Below are 23,779 nucleotides of genomic sequence, written 5' to 3'. Positions count from 1 at the left end.
TAACACATTTGAAATGTGCCTGAGCAGAGCTCTAGAATATTACTAGACATCTCAGTTGCCTTCAACACAGTCAACCCCCTTATGGTCATCCACACCTTAAGTCTTGAATAGTATTCACTGTAAATATCCTGCACTGCTTTTCCTCCCATCTATCCATCTGAGATCATTTCACTGACATGGGCATCTAAAGGTCCCAGAGGATCCCCATCATCTGTGGAGTTCCGTCATTGTAATCCTCTACATGTAGTGCCTTGGGACTCTAATCTCCAATATCTACTTCAAAATTCACCATTATGCAGATGACATGCAATAATATTTGAAAGTCACCTTATCCAGACCTTGATTTCCAGCACATACCTGATGCTTCATCGCACCAAAACAGAATTGCTGCTTCTTGCCAAGAACAAGAAGAAACAAGTAGTCCAAACCGGACTCATGATCTGAACTTGGCGAATTGTACCTTCACTTTCACCTAATGCCAAGCCATTCGGATTCACCCTGGACATCAATCTCACCCTCAAGGAACACATCGTCAAGAAAACAAAGGGAACTTGATTCCATCCCTCTTTACCAAAGAAAGTGAAAACTCCACCAGCCCAACAAAAGGGACTTGAGGACTGTCATTTAGGTTGTTGTACTCTAGCACCCAGTTGCTTACTGGCAATGTCCTACTCCATGGCCTCCTAGCCTTCACACTGGTCAGTGTAAGCACACCTCCTTAAGGGCATGACAAAATAGGACCATCACTTTAATGGAACTCTACTAGCTCCATTTTCTGGATGCACCATATTACCATCTGAATTATTTACGAAGCCATCCTGACCAGCACCCCTGCCTATCTGACTGACTCCCTCACTATGTCTGGTGGCTCTCAGCACACCAGCAGCCAGGACTCCATCAGACTGGAGGGGAAGAAAAAACAAGGTAACAGGCTTTCCCCATCTATGCCCCGTGGATCTAGAACAACATACCCGTTTGCATCAGTACCACCCTAACCCTGGTCCAATGTAGAAAAGTAGAAAATACACCTCTATAAAATGAGAAGAAAACACTACAGTAACAACCTATTTTCTTATTAGAAACCAGCTACCCCTGCATTGAAATTTTGACAGAGTCTTTCCGTTATACGCTGTGCAGTACTTCCTTTCGGTTAAATTCACTCCATAGAAATACTTCATGCATACATACAGAGAACAGCTGAAACCGCTCATTAAGACACATTAGAGATGTGAGTGTTGCTTGCTTTCAAGAAGAACACAAACCGGCTTGTGCTAGGCAACGAAGGTAAACGTTGTCGTTATGGACAACAATATTTGTTTTAACTTCATATTTCAGACTTTTATCATTTGCACAAAATGTGGTGTTGAATGTATGTGTAATGTATGATTTATACAGCGTCCATCATCCTAAGTTGAAACCTACATTTAACTACATGCTGCCTCTCGGCAAGTAAATTAAGATAAAATTGAAAACTCTACTACCATATTCAGCGGGAGTGAGCCTCCTAAGGCTTTAATGCGATGGATTTCATGATTCCACTCGATGGGTGTTTCACTAATTATATTGTTGTCTGGCAAGTGTCATCCAATAATGAAGTCAAATTGCAGAAATTGACCTAGTGCATTATAACAGGTTTCTCCTGTGTAAACCCCTACTTTTTCAAATATATCCAAGAAATATTTTTTCACTGAACTGTTATTTGTATTAGGCAAATGTTCGATGCTCGTTGTCAACATTTTTTTTTTTTAAGGTAATGTAGACCTATTTGTGCCATTGTGGTGCTACAAGTACACTCCCTAGAATAACTACCATTCTCGGTTAGGGAGGACACTCCCTAGAATAACTACCGTTCTCAATTAGGGAGCTCCATTCTTATAGTCCATATGAACGTTTATACAGTTAACTTCATCGATCTTTTGTATGTTAACTTTTTTTCAACTGCCATGTTAGCTTTGAATATAAACACTTGGAAAAGGGATCTACTTTTGTGTTGTTTCTCTGAAGCGGCCTACATGTGGCGCCTTGAATATAATAACAAAATTAAAGTGTACTTCATTTGCTTGGAATACTTGAGCCAGTAATAAACATGTTTCTTTTGTTTCCATCCAGATGTTTTCTTTTATTTTTCTTACTGCGTTAGTGTTTTCACTGTTCTCAAAGTTTACGTTTTCACTGTGTGCATATTTTGTCGACTTCTGTTTTTTTGATTTCACTGATTGTTGTGTTGTTGCCCCACTAACAGTTCGGATGGACTCATGTCACTTTGCTGATTACTGTCACACAATCTCATCTAGTCATCCAAAATCTGTTTGAAGGCTTGATCTGGTAAGATTGATAGTCAAACTATTTGTAATTTTACTGCTGTTTTAGATTTTTATTTTGCTTTAGGAGAATGCAAGTACTAGCAAGTCCAATGGCCATTCTTCCCTCATTGGATGTTGTTGCCAGTGCACTGTCACTACTGATACTTTCTTCCATTGATATACAATTTAATAAACATATTAGGTTTGGGGTAAAGGTTTGGCTTAGCCTTAGGTGTAGTGTTAGATTTGGGATTGGGGTATGAGGTAAACCTTAAAATTAGGCCTATAACTGCTGTAAGTCTTTTGGGTTAATGTAAGATTTAGGCTAAGAGGTAGGGGCGTGGGCGAAGTTTGGCTTGGGGCTAAGCCTATAATTAGATTTAGCATTAGGTATTTTTTAAGGAATAAAGTAAATGTAATAATTAAGGTTAGGCTTGCGTTTAGATTATGTTGTATCATGATGCATGTGGTAAGTGGGTAGGGTTAGTCTCTATGTAACATACTGTCAATGCAGTATGCGGGTACAGTATATAGATGCCTTGCCATTGTATTTGTAGTTGGCGTTCTTTTTGATGTAGGGCTGTTGTAGTGATCTCAAAGAGACCATTAGTTATAGATTCCTTACTTTAGAAATACCCCCAGGCGTCAGACTGGATCCGGAGAAATGTTTTCGTAGCCGTACTCCTGCGTGTCAGTAGGTGGCGTCAGTCGACTCTGCGTTCGGCGTCGTGGTCGCTGGGATGAAGTCGCGGTGTCTATTTAAACGCCGCCCCTGCACGCTGACTTCATTTCTTTCTTTTTCCACACCAGCCAGCACAGATCCGGAGGGAGCGTGCCCTTACTCACTTTTTGACTAATCTTTTTCGACTTTTTGTCGATGTCTTTTGAAGTCTTACGACTCCTAGTGCACAAGGGATGTCCAGCTGTCAGCCCGATTTCAAGCCTAGCGACTCCTGTCACAAGTTGATGTCGGTCACTGATCCGCACCTCGTGTCTTTGGTGCTGGAGTGCGACCACGACCTGAAGTCGTGCTCCAACTGCCGGGCCCTGAACCCGAAGCAGTCCAGAAAGCTTATGGAGGCCCGGCAGTCTGCTCCACGCCGCTAGAGGTTGAGGGGAAGGTTGCGGGACCGGTCGCGGAGCCATCACCACTCGTCATCGAAGTCTTCGCACTCCTCTGGTAAGTCAAAGCACAAGAAGAAGGAGAAGAAGCAACGTCGCTCTTCGCCTTCTCCCCGTGGTCGGCTGACACGACGCGGGACCCAGAGTGTCGTCGCTCTCCGACTCCTTCCACGCAGCCTTTAAGCCTTCCTAGTCTGTCCTTTCAGGGCCACCGATTGCCAGTGGGCGGCAGGATCTGCCATCACCTCCCCTACTGGCACAACATCACGTTGGACAGGTGGGTTTTGCAGATAGTACGAAGGGGCTACTCCCTCCCCTTCGAGACTACCCCTCCTTCCATGCCACCGACACTCCATCGTATGTCGGAGGATCTTTTGGTTCTTCTCCGCCAGGAAGGTACGACTCTCTTGGCCAAGAAAGCTATCGAACGTGTCCCTGTGCCAGAATTACGTTGTGGTTGCTACTCCCACTACTTCTTGGTACCCAAGAAGGACAAAGGCCTGCGTCCTATCTCAGACCTCAGGGACGGCAACCGTTTCCTCCGGAAGGAGAAGTTCAAGATGTTAACCTTGGCTCAGGTCTTGACTACCATCGACCCTGGAGACTGGATGGTAGCGTTGGATTTGCAGGATGCTTATTTTCACCCCCAGTCTTTCCTGCCCACCGGCGTTACCTACGGTTCATGGTAGGCCACGAGCATTTTCAGTTTACCGTGCTCCCCCTTGGCCTTACCAGCGCCCCTCGGGTGTTCATGAAAGGGATTGCGGTGGTCGCAGCTCATCTGCGCAGATCAGGGGTTCCAGTCTTCTCCCATCTCGACAACCGGCTGTTGAAGGCAGGCTCGCCCCAGGCTGTCGTCTCCCACCTCCAGACTACAGCGGACCTCCTGCATTCGCTGGGGTTCACTATCAATGTGCCAAAGTCGCACCCGATTCCCTCTCAGCAGCTCCTTTTCATCGGTGCAGTTCTGGACACAGCGATGTTTCAGATCTATCCTCCTGATTAGCCTGTCCGGGATATTCGGGCTATGATACCGATGTTTCAGCATCTATTCTGGATTTCGGTGAGAATGACCCTGAGGCTGCTGGGCCTCATGGCCTCATGCATCCTGCTGGTGGATCATGCCAGATGGCATATGCAGGCTATGCAGTGGGACCTGAAGTTCCAGTGGGCACAGCATCAGGGGAATCTTTCCGATGTCGTCCAGATCTCTGAGGGGATTGCAAGTCAGTTGCAGTGGTGGCTCACGGACCAGGATTGGGTCAGCTGCAGATCCCTCTCCCTTCCCCAACCAGAGTTCACAGTAGTGACGGATGCGTCACTTCTGGGATGGGGCGGCCACATGGCGGAGGTGGATATCAGAGGTCTCCGGCGGAGTCCAGACTCCAAATCATCCTTTTGGAGCTCTGGGTGATTTGTCTTGCACTGAAGGCATCACTTCCCTCTGTCAAAGGAAGAGCAGTGCAGTTGTTCACAGACAATGCCACCACCATGTGGTACTGCAGCAAACCGGGCCGAGTGGCTTCATGGACCCTATGTCAAAAGGCTCTTCGTCTTTGGACATGGCTGGGACATCAGGGCATCATATCCCTGGTGGTTCAACATCGGGACAGGTTCCCTGAACGCCAGGGCGGACGAACTCAGCCGCCGGTGCATGATGGATCATGAATGGCGTCTTTACTCGGAGGTGGTGCAAGGTCTCTTTCAGCAGTGGGGAGAGCCTTGGTTAGATCTATTTGCCACCGAAGAGAACGTTCAATGTCAGCAGTTCTGCACGTTCCAAGGTGGCACTTGCTCAGTGACGCCTTTCGTCGTGAGTGGAATTGCGGTCTCCTGTACGCCTTTCCGCCTGTACCACTTCTACCCATAGTGCTGAAGATCAAGCGCGACCGGGCCCAAGTAAGTTTTGTGGCTCCGGACTGGGCACGAAGAGTCTGGTACCCCCGAGCTCTTGAGCTTGGCCTCGAACCTCTGATCAGACTGCCTCTTCGGGAGGATCTTCTGTCGCAGCAGCAGGGGACGGTCCTCCACCCAAACCTGTCCAGTCTCCACCTCCTTGCATGGCGAATGAGTGGCGACTGTTGACAGCTTTCGACCTTCCTCCTGAGGTCTGTAATGTCATCTTGGCAGCCAGGCATCCCTCCACTATAATGGTATACGCATGTATATGGAACGAATCTGTGGCATGGTGCACAGCAAAGGCTGTGGATCCCCTTTCTGCCCCTCTTACAAAAGTTCTCTTCATTTTTCCTTTGGCTCAGCAGGGCTCTGCTCTGGGCACTCTTAATCGCTATCTTGTGGCAATTTCGGCCTTTCTTCGCCTTCCTGATCAGCCTTCTCTTTTCAAGTCCCCTATTGTTAATAGATTTCTTTCCTTCTTCTCCTTTCGTAATGCCCCAGTGGGACTTGAATCTTGTCCTCACTAATCTTGTGTGTGCTCTTTTTGAGTCACTACAAAATTGACCTCTTCATCTCCTTACTTTGAAGACTGCTTTCTTGCTTGCCATCACCTCTGCTCGCCGGGTGAGTGAGCTTCAAGCCTCATCTTCCAGACCTCCCTTTCTTGATGTCCATCCGGACAAAGTAGTCCTCCGTACTAGACTCTCTTTTCTGCCCAAAGTGGTTACCTCTTTCCACATAGGTCAGACCATCACTTTGCCCACCTTCTTCCCGCCTCCGCACCCTTCCAAAGAGGAGGAGAGACTCCACCATCTGGACCCAAAACATGCACTGTCTTTCTACCTTAACCGCACTAAAGTCTTCCGGGTGGACAAACAACTTTTTGTGGGTTATGTGGGCGCCAAGAAAGGTCGGGCAGTGCAGAAACGTACCATCTCTCGATGGGTCTCCTATGCATTAAGATCTGGTATTCTTTGGCGAAAAAGGAACCTCCAGTAGGACTGCACACCCACTCTACCAGGGCGACGGCAGCTACTACTGCTTTGGGACGTGGGGTTCCACTGGTTGACATCTGCCAGGCAGCCACGTGTGCATCCCTGCACACGTTTACTAAGGATCACTGCAATGGACAACCAAGTCCGGAGAGACAGCTGTTTCGACTGTTCTGTTCTCCAGGACTTCCTGGTGTGAACTTAATTTGCAGACCCAACTCCGGGGTTGGTATTGCTGGGGTATCTATTCTAAGGTAAGGAATCTATAACTAATGGTCTCTTTCAGATGAACAAGTTACTTACCTTCGGTAACAATGTATCTGCAAGAGACAAAAATTAGTTATAGATTCCTTACCGCCCCACCCATCCTCCCTGTTCTGCGAACTTACTTTTAGGGATAGGGACTCCCTTACAGGGCCCTAATTTTGTGTACCAGTGGTCAGTGTTTTACATGGCTCTGCGCTTCTGGCGTGGAAAGTCGTGTCAAAATGGACATCAGCGCTCAGGGGTGGCGTCTAAGTAGGTACTGCAACGTCATCCCGGCAACCACAACGCCGAACACGGGGTCGACCAACGCCACCTACCAACGCGCAGGGGTACTGCTACGAAGATATTTCTCAGGATCCAGTCTGGGGGTAATTCTGAGGTAAGCAATTTAGAAGTAGTGTATGTCTCTTATAGATACATCGTTACCGAAGGTAAGTAACTTATTCAGTAACACCAGTCCTGATCAGAGGCCAGCTATCGAAATATCTCTTGCACAGCAAAGAAATACCGGTTTGAATGAGAGTTTGTGCATTGACAGCTACAGGCTGTCAATGCACAAAAAAAACCAAAACTTCAGGGCACATGATTTAGCTAATAAATCCCATGAAATCATGTGTATTTCAAAGCGCAAGTCCTGAAATCGTAGAGTTTTGAGGGACAGAGAATAGCTTCTTCATGCACACTCTTGCACTCTATCCTAACTTACTTTAGTGTCAAGGCATAATAACTCTGCCCCTTATAGAGCTTGCTGGGACCATTTTAACTTGTCTTGCTTTATTCAAAGGGCCAGTCGATAGCCCTCTGTATCGAGCATCAAATCTCTGTAAGGCATTCATAGTTGGCATTAAAGAGGGTTTTTAGACACAGCACGTTCTGAGGTCCAATTATTATGAATTGTTTTCCTGAAAGGGCTGAAATGAAAGGACTAAAAAGGAGGGACGCTAGAATACATCTCTGATGGAGATAGTTTTCCACTGGGATCTACCTGGACCCAGTTTTGCGAGTGGAACCTTTGAATTATTTCGAGACCTTTGAGGGAGTATTATTGTCTACCACAATATTGCATGGTCAACCAGGTCAAAAGCGGCTCGAAAGTAGACAAAGCAGCAACATAGCTGTTTGTCGTTCAGTTCATATATAAAAACGCACCTTTCTCAATTATTTTATAAATAAGATTGTTCTTCTGCTATTCCAACCTTATGCCTTCTTCACGACCTTAGTTCATGTTAATTTGATCTATGCATCTGTTCTCCAAATGTGTAATTTAGTTATCTGCTGTTCATATCCAAAGCATCCAAAACTTCTGTTTCTTTCAGATGACTTTGAGAACTCATCTTTTTCAGTGATGTTTGAAATAAGATTGGCCTTCTACTGTTAAAACCTAGGTCCCTAGCCCTTTCCTAGGAACTCTAATACCTGCTGGAGTGCAAATTATATATCTATTGCTCATATGTAAAGCACCCTCTTCAGTTACTTCTGGAGCCCTTTATAAAACAAATAAAATAAAACACAGCCTGTAAGGATTTCAGGAGTGCAGCTGAATGTGCTTCACAATTCTTGTAGAAGATCTACCAAAGCCCAGATTCATGTGCAAGAGTTAGTGGCTGATGATTTGACATTGGCCCTTGAACAACATTGTCACTCTTCTTCTTCTACTTGTTAGATGATTTGCTTTCTCGTTTATTTCCGGCCATGTCGGAAATGCTAATTTAATGCAGCAGGTTCTATTTATCTACGATAGACCCTATAATAATTGATTTGATGCTGCTTTTATTTTGAAAACGGTCTATTAACTAGTTTGAAGGCCTTACCCAGTGGAGGTCCTTAATTGTGTACCCTTAAGTTTGATATATTTTCCTATATATCAGTTTAAGTATTGCTTTTCTTGATCTGACTTTTGCCCAAAGACTGAGGAAGTTGCAAGCTCTAAAATCTATTAAATTATAATGGGAAAGCGTACACCTGAAAATAGATTACACAAGCAATTTCAGTGTACTTTTATAGCGTTCCATAACTATTATGTTGCATGTGATTGTCACCTACTTCATTTTGGCTAAGAGTATAATGACTTGCACACAGAACAAAAGATTAGTACAATTCTCTGAAACAAGTGCACACCTTAAAGAGGTCGTCCAGTCCAGAGTAAAACACAGATTTCTTTACACAGCACTTCTCTAACATTCAGCAGTAATAATCATTCTAGAACGTGTCTAGCAATGACTGAACATTGTATTTGTCATTAAGATGCTATATTTGTTTCACCCTTGCTTGTTGTCAAGTACATGAACAGTAATTGCCAATGCATGAATTTTTTATTGATTATCAAATCTTATATATTAGAAATTTACAGTAATCTGCATTAATTAAAAATCACATTGACAATAAATGCTTGAAGACCCCAGGGAGCCAGGGAGTTGAAAGTTTATGCCGGGAATACCCTCTTGTTGCAAGTGTTCTTATATAGATGTTCACCATTTTTATTTAAAAAGTCCAGCAGGTGACTTGCTTTGCCCTGCAGCAATACTTGAGAGGTATCAATGAACTCCATGCACATGAGAATTTTATGGAAGGGAATATGAAGGCTGATTTGTAGCGGAAGAGCATTCATCCAGAGATAATTCCATCACATGTAGAGGAAAATAGATCCAACATGTTGTATTCTACATTGAAATTAATACTTATGTATGTAGTGCTTCATTCTGCACTAAGAACTTACAAATTAGACAAAGCTATTTTTGCTTCCTGAACTAAACTAAATTAAGTATTTTATTGTGTCCATTTTCATTAACGAAATTTCAAAAAACTTTTACTCAGTAAGTCAGTATGTGAACCTTAGACGCACCCTGTGATATAATACAAATTAAGATCAGAAATGAAACCGCATTTCATAAAACAAGGATTTAAACCTCAACTAGACAAAGCTTTATGAATTGTTGTTCAGAGAAGAAGTGTGAGAGAGGAGGCAAAGACAGATCATCCTTTTTATTGTGAGTAAATGTCAATACATGCCAGTGATATATTTAGAAACACAGTAACCTATCACAGGCTGCTACTTATACATAAAGAGGTCCTAAAGAAGTAACAAAAGCTTCGGAAAAATGCGTTAACATTTTCCCACACTGATGGTAAAACATTTGAGAATTTGTGGTGAATAAAAATTCTAGGACAAGACTTGGGGAGAGTGTTAAAGACAAAAGAAAACATGGACCTTCCACAAATGTATATATTACACAGCAACAATAAAGGACTGTAACTTCCTCCATCTGCACATTAAGTAACCAATACAACTGAAAGATTTTGTAACCTGTTAGTTAAGCTGATAACTATATACGATTAATTAAAATCATTGCAATGACATCATATTCCATAAAATTAGACAGATAGAGAAATTAATGCATAAAACCAGTGCCAGCACCAAATTCTATCAGACATTCTGGTGTCCTATGCCAAAATCTGATTGGAGGCAATCTCCATAAATGTAAAAAAAAATAAAAAAATGTTAATTGGGTATCTGAGCCATTTAAACGTGCTCTTTCCCACACTTCCTTTTTTTAAGCATAAAAACATGTTGCATCAACACAATCCGTTTCTTACACTGCACATGCCAAAGAGACTCCTCTGCTAAAGCACATAGGTGTTATTTAATCTCTATTTTGCCAATTAATCAGCCATGTCAAAAACCTCTAATTGGGAACGATCACAACCTTAATCGCATTATTATTCTCTTTTATTACAATCCAAGGGGTAATGCTAAATATTTTTTTCTTGCTTTGAACTGCTACATATTGCAGGCCATCCATATTTGTGTCCTTGACTCTTCATGGTTGACATGAGTTTTGCTTGTTTCGTGATAAATTTTTAGGTCTCACCTGGCGAAAGCAGCGCATGCTCTACTCTAGCCAGAAGAGCACCTTTTGGAATCAATTCTACGATGTCTCTCATACATGCATCTGCAATGGACAAAGATGGCTGCTCTCACCATTTGTCCATTGCAAACAGCATGCACGTGTCCGTGGGACTGTGGACAGTCCCACACAATTTTGTTGCCATAGCAACTAAATGCCGCTTTGCATGTTTTTTTTATGTCAGTTCCCCCGGGGCACAAGCAGGCATCCACTTCTTTCTTTTTGCTGAGATCAGCTGTCCTCACAGAAGTGGATGCCTGCTTGTGCCCCGGGGGAACTGCAGGACAGCCGTTAGCATTTTCAATGCAATAGGTCTCGCGTTTATGCGAGTTTGAGCTATTGACATTGCAAATGACAATGCCTTTTATTTATGTTTCAAAAACGAAAACAAGAATAAAAGGCATTGCCATTTGCAATGTCAATATCTCAAACTCGCGTAAATGTGAGACCTATTGCATTGCAAATGCTTGTTTAGTTTGTAAAGGTGATAATGTTTCGTTACATATGGCCCCAAATTGCAACTTTTTTAGAGTGACTGATAAATATGCCCACCAGGAATTCCACCAGTAGTGTTTTCTTGACACAGTAGTTGCTTCAGTGATCTTGGTTGGAGTACTCTTAGAGCAATAAAATTAAAGCATTAAAGATAAAAAGTTTTGTACAAATTAGATGCTGAGTGCACTTAAGCTTGTGCTATGCTTTCTAGCAAGATAAAGAGAGGTCTATATTTTCAGCATTGTGCGATATCAGCCCATCTTCAAAGCCTCCCACAAAAGGTTAGCGAACCATAGGTAAGAGCTGGGACCCACTCACCCAAAATTACCCGTGAGATAGGATTCAATAATGTGCCTATATCTTGCTACATAGGTGCAAGAAAAGGAGGAATTGAGGGCTAGACCTGCTGTCTTCATTCCTTTCAAATGCAATTTTAAATGTCCTTGTTCCTTAAGCCATGCTTCAAGAAATCTGTAACCATTTTTCTTTCATGGTTGATATGATTTATTTGTCAATAGTCTGTTTTGTTCACTTTCTGGTCAAAGACCAGTACTTTGTTTTCCTTTATTAATCCCTATATGTTATCTTGACAGTAGCTATTTAATGCATTCTTTGAAGACCAGCAGGTGTCTTTTCCAAAATCACTATCATATGTGTACTGAACAGTGCACATATGACAGTGAGTTTGAGAGTAAAGTTATTTTATACTAAGAGCTTCCCCTAAGACTGGCAAGCATAAATTGAAAAGTGAAGGTAGCGCAGATGCAGCCTTGCTTTAAACCTTTGTTCATGGATAGCTGTACAGTGACAAACATATGAGGGACTAATCAGACTTGTACCCATGTTTGCTCGTAAAGGCGAATATAAGCTCTCGAGTGCAGAGGAAAGCTTCCAATTAATTAGATTTCCTCACAGTTTTCCTCAATCAGTACAATCAATGCAATTGATAAAATCTATGCCGAGATTGTTGATTTTGTAAAACTAATAATCGCGACCTAGAGAAGGTTGCTCTTTTTGTAACTCATTTCTGAATCAATAATGGTAGCATCTATAAATTGTTCTCTGTGCTACCACCCCTCTGAAATCCTTATCATAGTGTAGGGCAGTAATCCGTTAAAGAGAGCCCATGCTTCTAAGTGCTTATGGGAACGTATTGCAAACATTTTAGCTTCCACGTCCAATAAATCAATAAGGCAGTAATAAACTGGTGAGGAAAACTAAACCTTTTATTAATTTGGTTCTAATAGAGAACCTCATTAACAGTTGGGCACTGTATTATTATCAAGACATATACAGGTATAACCGCATGGAGAGAGCTTGGCTTTAAAGACTGCTGCTAGCAGCCCATTTGGACCTGGTGCTCTTGTCACTATGTAAGGATTTTAATGCAGCTCTCACATATAGAACTGTAATCACCAGTACAGGCTTGTTGTAAATGTTTTTGATAACACAGGCAAATGATTGGTGTAAGTTTATCCATAACATAAAGGCTTTTATGTATGTGAAAACTTCTGATGGAGGAACAGTCTTTACCTCTGCTCTCTTACCGTCCAGGATTACTTGATATACACAGTTTGAAAATGTATGAAGTCTTTTAACTTCAGTCTCATATAATTGTAACTACTTAATTCTTCCTATTTACTTTTCTCCACCCACATTTGTTTCCTATCCCTTTAAACCGTTCAAATAACTTTTATTTCTTCTATCGGAGCAAGATTGTGTTTTTTAGATACCTAGCCCTTTTTTAGTGATTTCTTAAGATTCTTTTTCAAGCTGATTATTTAATTCTGGTGCTTCAATGTTTTGTGGGCTCATATCGAACCCAAATAGGGAATGGGTCAACCAGGTTATCAAAAAGGGTCGACACCAGCACTGGCCATACAATAGCCCAGTTAGCAGTTTGCACACCACCAGGGTTGCTAAGTACATTAATTATGCTATTTAAGCAATCTGAAATTGAACTTTTTTTCTTTGGCCATTTCACCCTTTTCGAAGAATCTATACTATTACCCATAAGTGCTCGTAATAATTTTAAATTCTCAAACCAGGTATGACTGCACATACACAGACTTGTATGCTGTGCTAAATGGCTAATACCCAACATGGGTTTTATTTTAAATTATGTTATTGATATAAAATGTTCAATAGGATCTGGGGAAAAATCCAACACAGCCTGTTTTAGTGAGGGAGAAGTGTGTATACGGTGGAGGTTGGTCAGACAAAAAGAGCGCATTTAGGAGCTAGTAACCACTAACCCATGTGTAACAGTCATCAAGTCAAACCTACATTGTTTTGCTGCATGGGAGTAGAAATTGGAGGGATCCCTGGTGGCCATCACTAATCATCTCTAGACAACTGTTTGCCATGATAGTCTCTCCTTTCATTGTTTACCATGTTGTAAATTATCATTGTTGTCATCAAGTCTCCGTTAAGCAGTGAGTGGCTCCCTTTAGTTTTGTTATAATTTTGGTGTACAGTGTGTGGTGGTCTTACATCAGAAATGTGTAAATATCTTTCTGCTTCAGGGACCATCGTTTTAATTCCCTGTTTCAAGAAATGTAATTTGTTCTCCAAAATCTGTTTACTAATTTCTTTTCTTAAGATTGTTACTTCACTTGACCCATGAGAGTCTTCAACATTAGGAGCCTTAAATGCAAGTGAAAGTGTTTTTGCGGTCTCCGTGAAATAGGTTTGGCAGCACCTTAAATAGCTTGGTGAGGTTTCCTCTGTTTAAGATATCAACACTTCCTAGCAATAAAGATTCCAGATGGAGAACAGTTGTATTACTTTCTACAATTAAATTATACCCTAGAGATTCATCAAGGCAAGGAACCTGCACAATTGCATGTATATATCTGATAGACTTCTAGAGGCAGATTCCTTGCCTTAAAATTATCCCCAGGTGTCCGACTGAACCTGGACATTTTATTTGAGCAGTAGGCCTGTGTGCTGGTAGGTGGCATAGTTCAGCTTTACGTGCCATTGTCCGTGCCAGAAGTGATGTGCAGTGTGCCTATATAGGCGCCAACCCCAGTGCGCTGACATCAGTTCTTTTCTTTCCACTCCTGTCGGCGCAGATCTGGAAAGATCTACCCCTTAGTCAAGTTTTGACTTAATTTTTTTTACGTTTTGTCGAAGTTTTTTGAGGTTTAATCCTCTTGATGTGGCAGGAATGTCATCTAAAATGGGCGGCTTCAAGCCAAGCGGCGCCTGTCACCTCTCGATGTCAGTGACTGACCCGCACCTTGTGTGCCTTTGGTGCCTCGAGCACGGTCACAACCTGAAGGCCTGCTTCGATTGCCGCGCCATGTCCCTGAAGGCCTTGAGGGAACAATCTTTCAAATTCCTGCCGGCTCAATGTGGGACGCCGTGACTATCCAGATCGAGAGGAAGGTTCTGGGAGCGGTTGCAGAGTCTGAGAAGCTCATAGCACTCGGATTGTCTGGCCATGCAGGAAACTCCAACCACAAGAAGTCGTCGAAGCATGCTTCGACTTCACCTCGCCTGTTGGCTGACGAGGGAGCGTCACTCGAGGCCTGGCTCCACGGTTGATCCAGCGCCTGCGGGTTTGAGAGGGGCCCCTACTTGATCCACGCCTGCAGCTCCGGTGCCAGTCTGGCCCCAGGGATCCGCAGATTGATTGAGACCGGTGCCAGTCATGCCATGGTGACCTTCCCCAGCGCCAGTCCTGAGGCAGACAATTCTGGAGCCCCCGGTGGCTCTATCCCCATTTATATCCCCGACTCTAACACGGATACAGTGGGTCGTTAACAGTCGCTGATGGGAGCCGTGCCTTCCAGGTCTGAGCCCTATTATTAATACTAATACTCTGAGAGGAATGTGGGTGGCGGAGGGATGGGTGGCTGGACCCTGAAGAATACCAGCGATATGATGCCAACATGGACTGGTGTGAGGATTTGGCGGACTGCAGCGGACTGGAAATATCTCCAGATATTGACATGCTTTCTTCTCATAACTTGGCTACAGAGGTGGGCGCTTCATTCTCAGTGGTGGTGAGGAGAGTGGCTGAGGTCCTGGACCTTAACTTGCCCTCGGTGACTGCCAAGACTACCGTCTTGATGGAAGTGCTTCAGTGTCCCCTTCAGAAACGCTTCTCCCATTTAACGAAGCACTTAATGATGTCCTGCTTGGGACCAGGTGCAAACCCAACACTGGGACTCCTGTGAATAAGACAATAGCCTGCCGCCACCACCACCCTGCTCGAGGGGACCCCGAATTCCTCACAGAACACCCTACCCCAGAGAGCTTGGAGGTCCAAGCCTCCACTTCCAGCGTAAATCTTGGCACATTACCAACAGCACCCCTGGGATTCCAAGATGCTGGACAACTTAAACAAGATGTTTTCTTCCACCAGCCTGTCAGCGCGGTCTGTGAACATGGCGTGCCTTTTGGGCTTCTAGTCCCACTCTCTGTGGGATACGGTTTCACAGGTGCTGCCAATGGTCCTGAAGGAGCCAGTGACGTACTCTCCTAGGCTCTTACCGACGGGAGGGATGCAGCTAAGTTCACCATTAAATGTGTACTGGACACTACTGGCCTATTGGCAGAGCAGTTGTGTAAACGGTGGCCTTACAGAGCAATGCCTGGTTGAGGAATACTGGCTTTTCTGGGAATGTCCATCACTCATGGACATGCCCTTTGATGGCTCCCGTCTTAGATGACCAAGCGGATTCAACGCTTGAGCATTGTAAGGACAGCAGGGCTACAGCCAGATCCTTGGGCCTTTCCATAGCCCCTCGCTACCCCCAATCTGCGGTGCGCAAGCTTCCCAGCTTCTGCGTGGACAGGATGCGGTACCCACAGACCCACTGGGGAGGGCATGCAGAGGTCTGCCCAGTCTACCACACCCCTGGCAGCCTCCAAATGCTTATAGTAGGGGGGGGGGGCAGGATATGCCATCACCTGCCCCACTGGTGGTCTATAACATCGGACTGGTGGGTTTTGAAGATCATCCCTTCGAGACTACCACTACCTCCATGCCACCTACTTATGACAGACTGACGTCGGACCACCTATCTCCTCTCCGCAAGGAAGTGACCGCTTTTGTGGCCAAAATAGCCATAGAGAAAGTGCCGACGCCAGAGCTGGGTCGTGGTTGCTATTCCAGCTATTTTTTGGTCCTCAAAAAGAACGAAGGCCTTTGTCCTATCCTCGACCTGCGCTCTTTCAATTTCTTTCTCAAGAAGGGGAGGTTCAAGATGCTCACTCTTGCTCAGTTCCTGCCTGCTGTGAATCCAGGAGACTCGATGATAGCGTTGGACTTGCAGGACTGAATTGTTGTCAGCATATGTAATGTGGAGGTATCCACATAGCCCCAAATATCACTAACATATTAAACTACTGAAACACGTTTAGCTTGATTGATCTTTCAACATAGTTTTCAGCTGTTTGTTGCCCTGTCTATGCAAAATTAAAAATAGCAGAAACAGATATTACTCCTAGTTGTTTTTTGGAGGTCAAGAGCGTGGACCATGACCATTTATCGTCAAATTGCACACCGAAATAAAATGGTGGTTCTTCTTTCTATAAAAAAAGAACATTATTTTACAACTGCGGGGCAGGGCTATTGCTGCTGATTGGCTGCATCAGGGAGGAGTAATGGCACTGGTGGCCACTCAAAGTGTGCATGTTGGTTTGGCCGGCTGTCTTGTGATGGCCAGCCCGACATTCACACTTTAAACCTCTCCAACAGAGCTGTGTTAGACAGCCGGGTGGAGAGCAGACACAAGGAGCACCGAGCCAGCTGCTACATCCATTTCTGGTGCTTTTCTCATGCTGGTTATGATTCATAGCACAAGAGCAGCGTCTGGATTGGGACAGGGGAGTTGGCTGTATGACTCGCACTAGGAGCCACTACATTCAGGAAAAGAAGAGAAGACAACTGATGATGCGTGGGTAAGAAGAAAAAAAATCCTTCCTACATATTGTTTTTCACCTTTTTGACCCACTGACGGGCTCTGTGAGAAACTCTCATTGCCTTCAGCCTCCACTCCAGAACTTTCAATCATAGCCAGTTGTAAAGAAAACACTGTTAACAAGCCACAATTGAGACTTTTGCCATTGAGCCTCTAAAGGTATTGTTGGTTTCTCACATTGCCTGTCACTGAGTTACATTTTTCACTTCACTCACCCCACAACTTTCAAATGTCACCGCATGCCACAATCCAAATTGGGAAATGCCGAGACACTACTGATTTCATGTCCTTGAACAAAATGTCTTGATTCTGTTGAATTAGGGCCAGCTACCATTGTGTAATTTCCTAACGTTGGTACAAAGGTCCAGGGAGTTAATAAAGGTGACCAGATTCAAGTAGGTGCTTGAGACCGAGAGATGTTTTTGCTATCAGGACAGCATCATCGGCATAATGAAGTACCGGAATGGGTCTTTCACCTACACAAGGCAAATCCTTAGCATCTCTGTAGAGAGTAAATAATAAAGGGGTCAATATGCACCCCTGTCTAACTCCCCTTTTGATTCCAAAACTCTTGGTGCATTGGCCATCCAGACCATATCTCACAGAGACGGACATGTTCTTATGCAGCTCTCTTAAAAAATACACAGTATCCAAGTCTAGCCCCATGGAAATCAATATTAACCAGAGTTTTCCCTATATAGCCTGTGATAGGTAGATGTAAGGTCCATAAACGCCAAGTGTAAACTACACCCCTTAAGTACAGAATATTTATTTATACGTAGGTATAAATTTAAACTCTGGTCGAGAGTGCTCCATCCAGACCTAAATCCATATCCAAATCAGTAATTACATGATAATCTTCTTCCCAGGCAGTAAGTCTATTTAAAACCCCCCACCTGACCACCTTTACTAGAGAATCAATAAGCAGGATAATAGGCCTGTAGCATGAGGGATCATTCTTGTCCCCTTTTTTAAAACTGGAATGATGATTGAGCGGGACCAGTAAAGAGGTATTTCTTCTCTAGTAGCAGCATTTCAAATCTGGGTAAGTAAAGGGGCCCATGGATTAAAATCCAGTTTATACAAGTTAGAGGGAATCCCGTCAGGGCCAAGGGCTTTATTCTTAATTAACCATGTAAAAACTTCAGCGACCACCTCCATCTGAAAAATATTTGAAGTATCCTGGTCAGCACTACCTCAGGCTCTGAAGTGGTCTACTGCATTATAAACCCCAGCAAAATGTTTTATCAGACTCTCTCAGGAAATATGAAAACATGCAGCGTTTCCCTCAGGCTGAGCAAGAATTAGGTGATTCACTATTCCCCCCCCCAACCCCCCCCCCCCCCCCCCCCCCCCCCCCAAAAAAAAGGAACTGTGAGGGAGCCTGCAAGCTTGAGTAAGTTGAAAGCACCCTTCCTCTCTCAAGTGCTTTTTCCTCTCCTATACGGCTAGTTTATCAAGCAGTTATCAAGCCATCTGAAGAAGAGTTAGAATAATGAGAAGTTAAATCCTCATTAACCTTGTTAGAGGTGGTCTTGAACGCTGTAACATTGAAGCATTAACTGAAACCTCAGAAAGACATACCCTGAACTCCCGAGCACAAAAAGCAAACCTGTTATGCAAGGTCTCCGGAATAACTTTAGACCATGTTAACCTACTATCTTGATCGACAGATGTCTTAGTACCCTTTGTCTTTCCCTCGGCTGTGGCCCAGCACAAAGAGATACTTAAGAGATTATGATTGCTGAATTTTCACAGAATAACCTTAAAGTGCTCAATAACGGGACAGGAGTGGCTAAAATAAATACATAATCAATGAAGTTGATGATCCTATTCCGACTTCTAGGTTGGAAGTAATCAAAACCAACCTCGTCTAAAGAAAATCCCAATTTAAATTAATTCAGAATTGTAATCAGCAATACCCCCTTGGGCAATTTATTCCATGTGAAGATCACCACCAACTTCTTTTTCACTATGATCTATGGATTAATCTCCTCTCCTTAAATAGATGTGAATTAAAATCACCATGGAGAACCAAAGGAGTAAATGAGCTAGACTGATCTCTAAATCACCCCAGGAACATCCTCAATGCCAACAAATGCTCCGAGGTCCTCTGGGTAGAAGTAGATTTGTAAAAAATTGAGCAATAATAGTCTGACTAACTTGGAACAACATAATTGCACCGCTAATAAATCGACCAAACCAGTGTCCAGCATGGTTAATATGCAATTAAATGTAAGCGTGACCAATGTAATGAAAAATGTCCTAACTATCGTAACGGAAAGTTTCAATTCTATTAAGGAAGCGGAGGCGAGGATTATACTATTCTTTCTTTGCTTTATTTTGATAGCAGCCATTTAAAAACTTGATAACCAGACCACATTTCCCAAACAACCTTGGGCAATTGGTGATCAACAAAGAAAACAAACAAGGGACAACATATCCCCCAAGTCCATGGACAAATCACAACGCTGGGGCTCTCGTTCAGTCCTTCTTCCGATCACTGGCCATCCTATTTCGTTGTGCGAGTCATGCCATTCCTCACGTTCTACCCGTCCTGTTTGCCGGAATCTGCTCCTCGAACCTAAAGACAATATCAGGGCTAGACAAACCAACAGTGTCCAAAGATACAACTTAGTTTCATACCAATTAAAAGGCACTGGAAGACTATGAAATTCGAAACAGCGTTTCACAGAATAAGTCAAGATTCATTGAACACAATTAAAAGTCAACAACTGTAGCGCTTGAAAAATACATCCATCAGGAATCAAAGAAAATGTACTTGCTCCCAACGGGCGGGTGATCTGGACAGATGTCAAAGGGTGGGATAATCGTCACCTCCAAGTCCTTAATAGAATTGAATCTTTCTGTTACGATAGCTAGGAAAATTTTCATTCTATGTCAGGACCGAAGGCTTCGGATTATGCTAGTTTAAAGCTTGCTTACCACCAAATGTGCCATGTCAATAATAGGCTTGAAATAAAACCTTTTAAAGGTTGAGTCTGAGTACCAGTCCGCCACATTCATTATGTCCTCCAACCTCGCCCCAAGCCTGAAGGCCCTCGAGGCCAACACTCCCCGTGCTGAATGATCTCCAAATTGCCTTAGGCTAATGCCCGCCTCTTGCATGACCCATCGCACCCAATGTGCGATCGTCGGAGAGGAAACTGCCTTGTGTGGTTTTCTGAGAGCAATCAAAAGCTGCCTCTCCCCTGGAGGTCTCAGTTCCAGAGACATCTCCTCAGAAGCCTTCAAGCAGCGAACCACACACAGTTTAGGGTAGTCTGGGAATGCTGGGTACTCTATTACCCTAGTGTGACACTTAGTCTGCCGTCTAATGGTAAAAGACAGTCCAGAGGGAGAAAAAACTCTGCCCGTGATGTCCAGGGCCCATACATCGGACACTCTCCTGTAGGAGAGAAGACAAAGAAGCATCGCCAGTTTAGCAGATAGTTCCTTTCTTTACGATAAAAACAAATTGAGCACTCTATTAACATCCCACAACTCCGAGTAGTGAGGCTCAGGGGGAAGCGAAAAACGGAGTCCCCTCAGAAGACGACAAACAAAAGGGTGTTTACCCACTGACTTGCCTTGTACTGGCACATGTCACGCTGAAATGGCGGATCGAAAAGTGTTCACTGAACAATAGGCCAAACCCTGTTCGGCTAAACTTGCCAGGAAATTCAGAATGTGGACTAAGTCCGCGCCCACGGGATCACAACCCATTCGCACACAGCAATGACACCTTCTTCGCCAGGCTGATCGGTACCGCTTGACTGTACTATCCGCCCAGGCCTTGGACACGAGGCCTTCAGCAAATTCCGAAAGGCCAGGGATAGACCATCTACTCCTGTAATCCTCCACGCAATGCGACTCAGGGATCCGTTGAGCACCGTCGGATGAGGAACCTGATCCGGAATGAGAAGCAGCTCTGGAAAGTGGAGGAGTCAGATTGGAAAATCCCAAGAAAGTTCCAGAAGAACTGGAAACCAGACTTGCGACCTCCAAATGGGAGTGATGAGAACCACGTTCGCCTGCTGTTGACTGATCTGGGCCGAAACCAGGATGATCATTGCAAAAAGCGGGAACGCATAGACTTGTTCCTGCGTCCAATCATGCAGGAAGGCATCCGTGGCGACCGCTACCGGATCTGGCCTCCAGCTAAAAAACCGAGGCACTTGGTGGTCTAGTCTGGAAGTGAAAAGATCCTCTGAAAAAGGTCCCCAAAGGTCCAGCACTGGAGAAAAAACATCCGGATGTAACTTCCAGAGACTGGAATCTCTGAAGTCACGCGATTGCCAATTTGCCACTTGATTCTTCCGCCGGGGGAGATACTCTGCCGTCACCGAAATGTGATGGTCCAGGCAAAACTGCCATAGGTGTACCATAAGATTCAACAACATCGGGGAGCAGGTGCTCCCCAGATGATTGATATACCGGACTACCGATATATTGTCCATTTTTAACAGGACACACTCCTGAACCCGCTCCTTGGTCCAGTACTGAACCACAAAGGAGCCTGCCAGGAGCTCTGGGCAGTTGATGTGCAGCGCTTGCTCTTGCGGAGACAATGACCCTCCTTTGGAAAATTCTCCACACCTGGCGCCCCAACCTGACCTGCTGGCGTCTGACTCAATAACCAGGTCTGGGGCCGAGCTGAAAATGGCTCTCCCATTCCAGGCTTCCATGTAAGTGAGCCACCAACCTCCTCTTGTGCCTCCCCAGACAATGAAACTGGATGGGAGTAAGGAAGCCCCTTCCGCAAATGCTTTGACTTGAGGCACTGCAAGGCCCGGTAGTGCAGCGGGCCTGGGAAAATCGCTTGGATGGAGGCCGACAATCTGTCGAAGGGGAACTCTGTTTGGTCAGCGTTCGCTGCAGCTCGTGACGGATCTTGGCCAGCTTCCGTGCCGGAAGGCTGAGGGTCGTCTCAATAGAGTCTATCACAAACCCTAAGAATGTGACCTTTTGAGCCGGCACCAACAGCAATTTTTTGGTGTTTATCACAAACCCCAGACTTTCTAAGAGAGTGAATGCTTGCTGCAACTGTTCCCGAAGCAAGTGGGGATCCTGGGCCAACAGAAGCATGTCGTCCAGGTATACAATGAGACGTGTTCCTCGCGCTCGCAGGTACTCCACGATAGGTCTGAGAATCTTCGTGACGCACCAAGGAGCAAAGGAGAGTCCGAAAAGGAGAGTGGTGAACTGATACACCTGTTGTTCCAGAGAAACAGAAGGAACCTCCTGTGAGGTGGAAAAATTTGAATGGCCAAGTAGGCATCCTTTAAATCCAATCGGACCATCCAATCCGCGGGCTGCAGAACATCTCTTAAGAGGTGAATTCCCTCCATTTTGAAGTGGCAGTACACGAGCCACTTGTTGAATTCACGGAAGTTCACCGTTTTGTCCACCACGAACATGTTGCTTAGAAAACCCTGTGGATGGAAGACGGTGCGACATATGGCCCCTTTCTCTAAAAGTGCGGACACCTCCGCGTCGATCAACTCCGCTTCTTGGTGGTAAAATTGGATAGGCCTGGGCTGCACGGACTGCTTGGGGTCGCCCCAAAACTCTATTTGAAATTCCTGGACTGTTTGCAACACCCAAGCTTCGGACGTGACTGCTCTCCACACACTCAGAAACCCGGCCAGTCGGCCACCCACAAGCACCAGAGATTCGGAAGAGACACTTACCGGCGGTAGAGGAGATGTCCCCTCCTCTGAACCTCTGAATCTGCGCTCCCGGGAAGGGTAGAAGTTATTGTACCTGGGCTGGTTTTGGTACTGCCCTTGCCTGGAGCCTTGCCCTCTGGAGTTCTAGGGGGCTTGGCCGGTCGAGCTGCCCCTGCCTCGACCTGCCCCACAGAAAACCAGGTAGGAGAAAACCTTTTTGATGGACGACTGAGCTTTATCGAGCAATGTAAAAGTGTTCAAGAACTTGCCCAGCTCTTTAATAAACTGTTCCCCAATATAAACCTCCTTGGGCCACTGCCCCTGCTTCGGAGTCGGCCTGGTCCCCTAGCTTTGGATCCACTTTAATAAGGAAGGACCTTCTCTGCTCTGTCGAGAGCGCACAATTAGCATTCCCCAGGAAGACTACTGCCCGTTGTGCCCACCCTTACAGGGCCTCTGCTGATATAAGGGCACCTGAGTTTTTAGCATCCTCCGCCATGTCTAGGATCAAGGTGAGTGGTCCCAGGGTGTCCAGTAGCTTGTCTTGGCACGCCCTCCAAGATAGATCTATCCCTTTTTTGGGGTCTTTGATACATTTTGCTAAAAAGGTCGCCATCCTAGGGTCTAACTCTGGGGTCTGCACAACTTTCCAGTCTAGGGAGGGGCAAGGACATTACGATCGAAGGCGACTACGGGCTTCCTTCCCCATGAGAGTCAGAATCCTGCTCGCCACGTAGCCTAAAACCTTCGCGGAGGGCGTCCATTCTGAGGATCTAGGATGCATAAGCAGTTCGGGGTCCAACATATCAGAACTGCCCCCTGCCCCTTGAGGCTCAGTAGGCCCTGCACTTGCTGCTGGATGCCATTGCCTAGACGGTCCGGGCTCCTTGTCCGTATCACCGTGGGTGTCATCCCCTTGTGTCGGACTACTGGGATTAGTATGGTCAGGGGAAGGGGTGGTATCTAAAGGGATCGCCTGGGGCTGATTCTGTGCCAAGAAGGCTTCCTGTAAACGCTCAAGAGCGTCCTGGCCCACCCCGTCCACTTTGGGACGCTTGGCTGGAAGTGGATGACCCCCTTGCGCACTCAGGGAAGATTTAGGGAAATTCGTCGCTGGTTGCGCCCACCGAGCACACTCCAGCGCAATCTTTTGCGCCAAACTCTCCTCCATGACAGCTGTGGTCCCCT

At 45.0% G+C, this 23,779-nt stretch overlaps 1 protein-coding gene across 1 annotated transcript in view; it reads left to right on the top strand.

The window, feature by feature from the left end:
- The window catches only part of CDS1 (CDP-diacylglycerol synthase 1), a 467,729-nt gene that overhangs the window by 300,185 nt on the left and 143,765 nt on the right, over nucleotides 1–23,779 (top strand). The window contains exon 7 of the mRNA XM_085636573.1: nucleotides 2,243–2,325. Within this exon, the coding sequence (XP_085492699.1) occupies nucleotides 2,243–2,325 (83 nt within the window). The remainder of the gene's footprint in view (nucleotides 1–2,242; nucleotides 2,326–23,779) is intronic.

The sequence above is a fragment of the Triturus cristatus genome, chromosome 2_1, assembly GCF_964204655.1.
Source record: "Triturus cristatus chromosome 2_1, aTriCri1.1, whole genome shotgun sequence".
Taxonomy (NCBI): Eukaryota; Metazoa; Chordata; class Amphibia; order Caudata; family Salamandridae; genus Triturus; species Triturus cristatus.
Note: the sequence above shows the minus strand (reverse complement) of the source record. Positions and strands in the feature narration are given on the sequence as shown.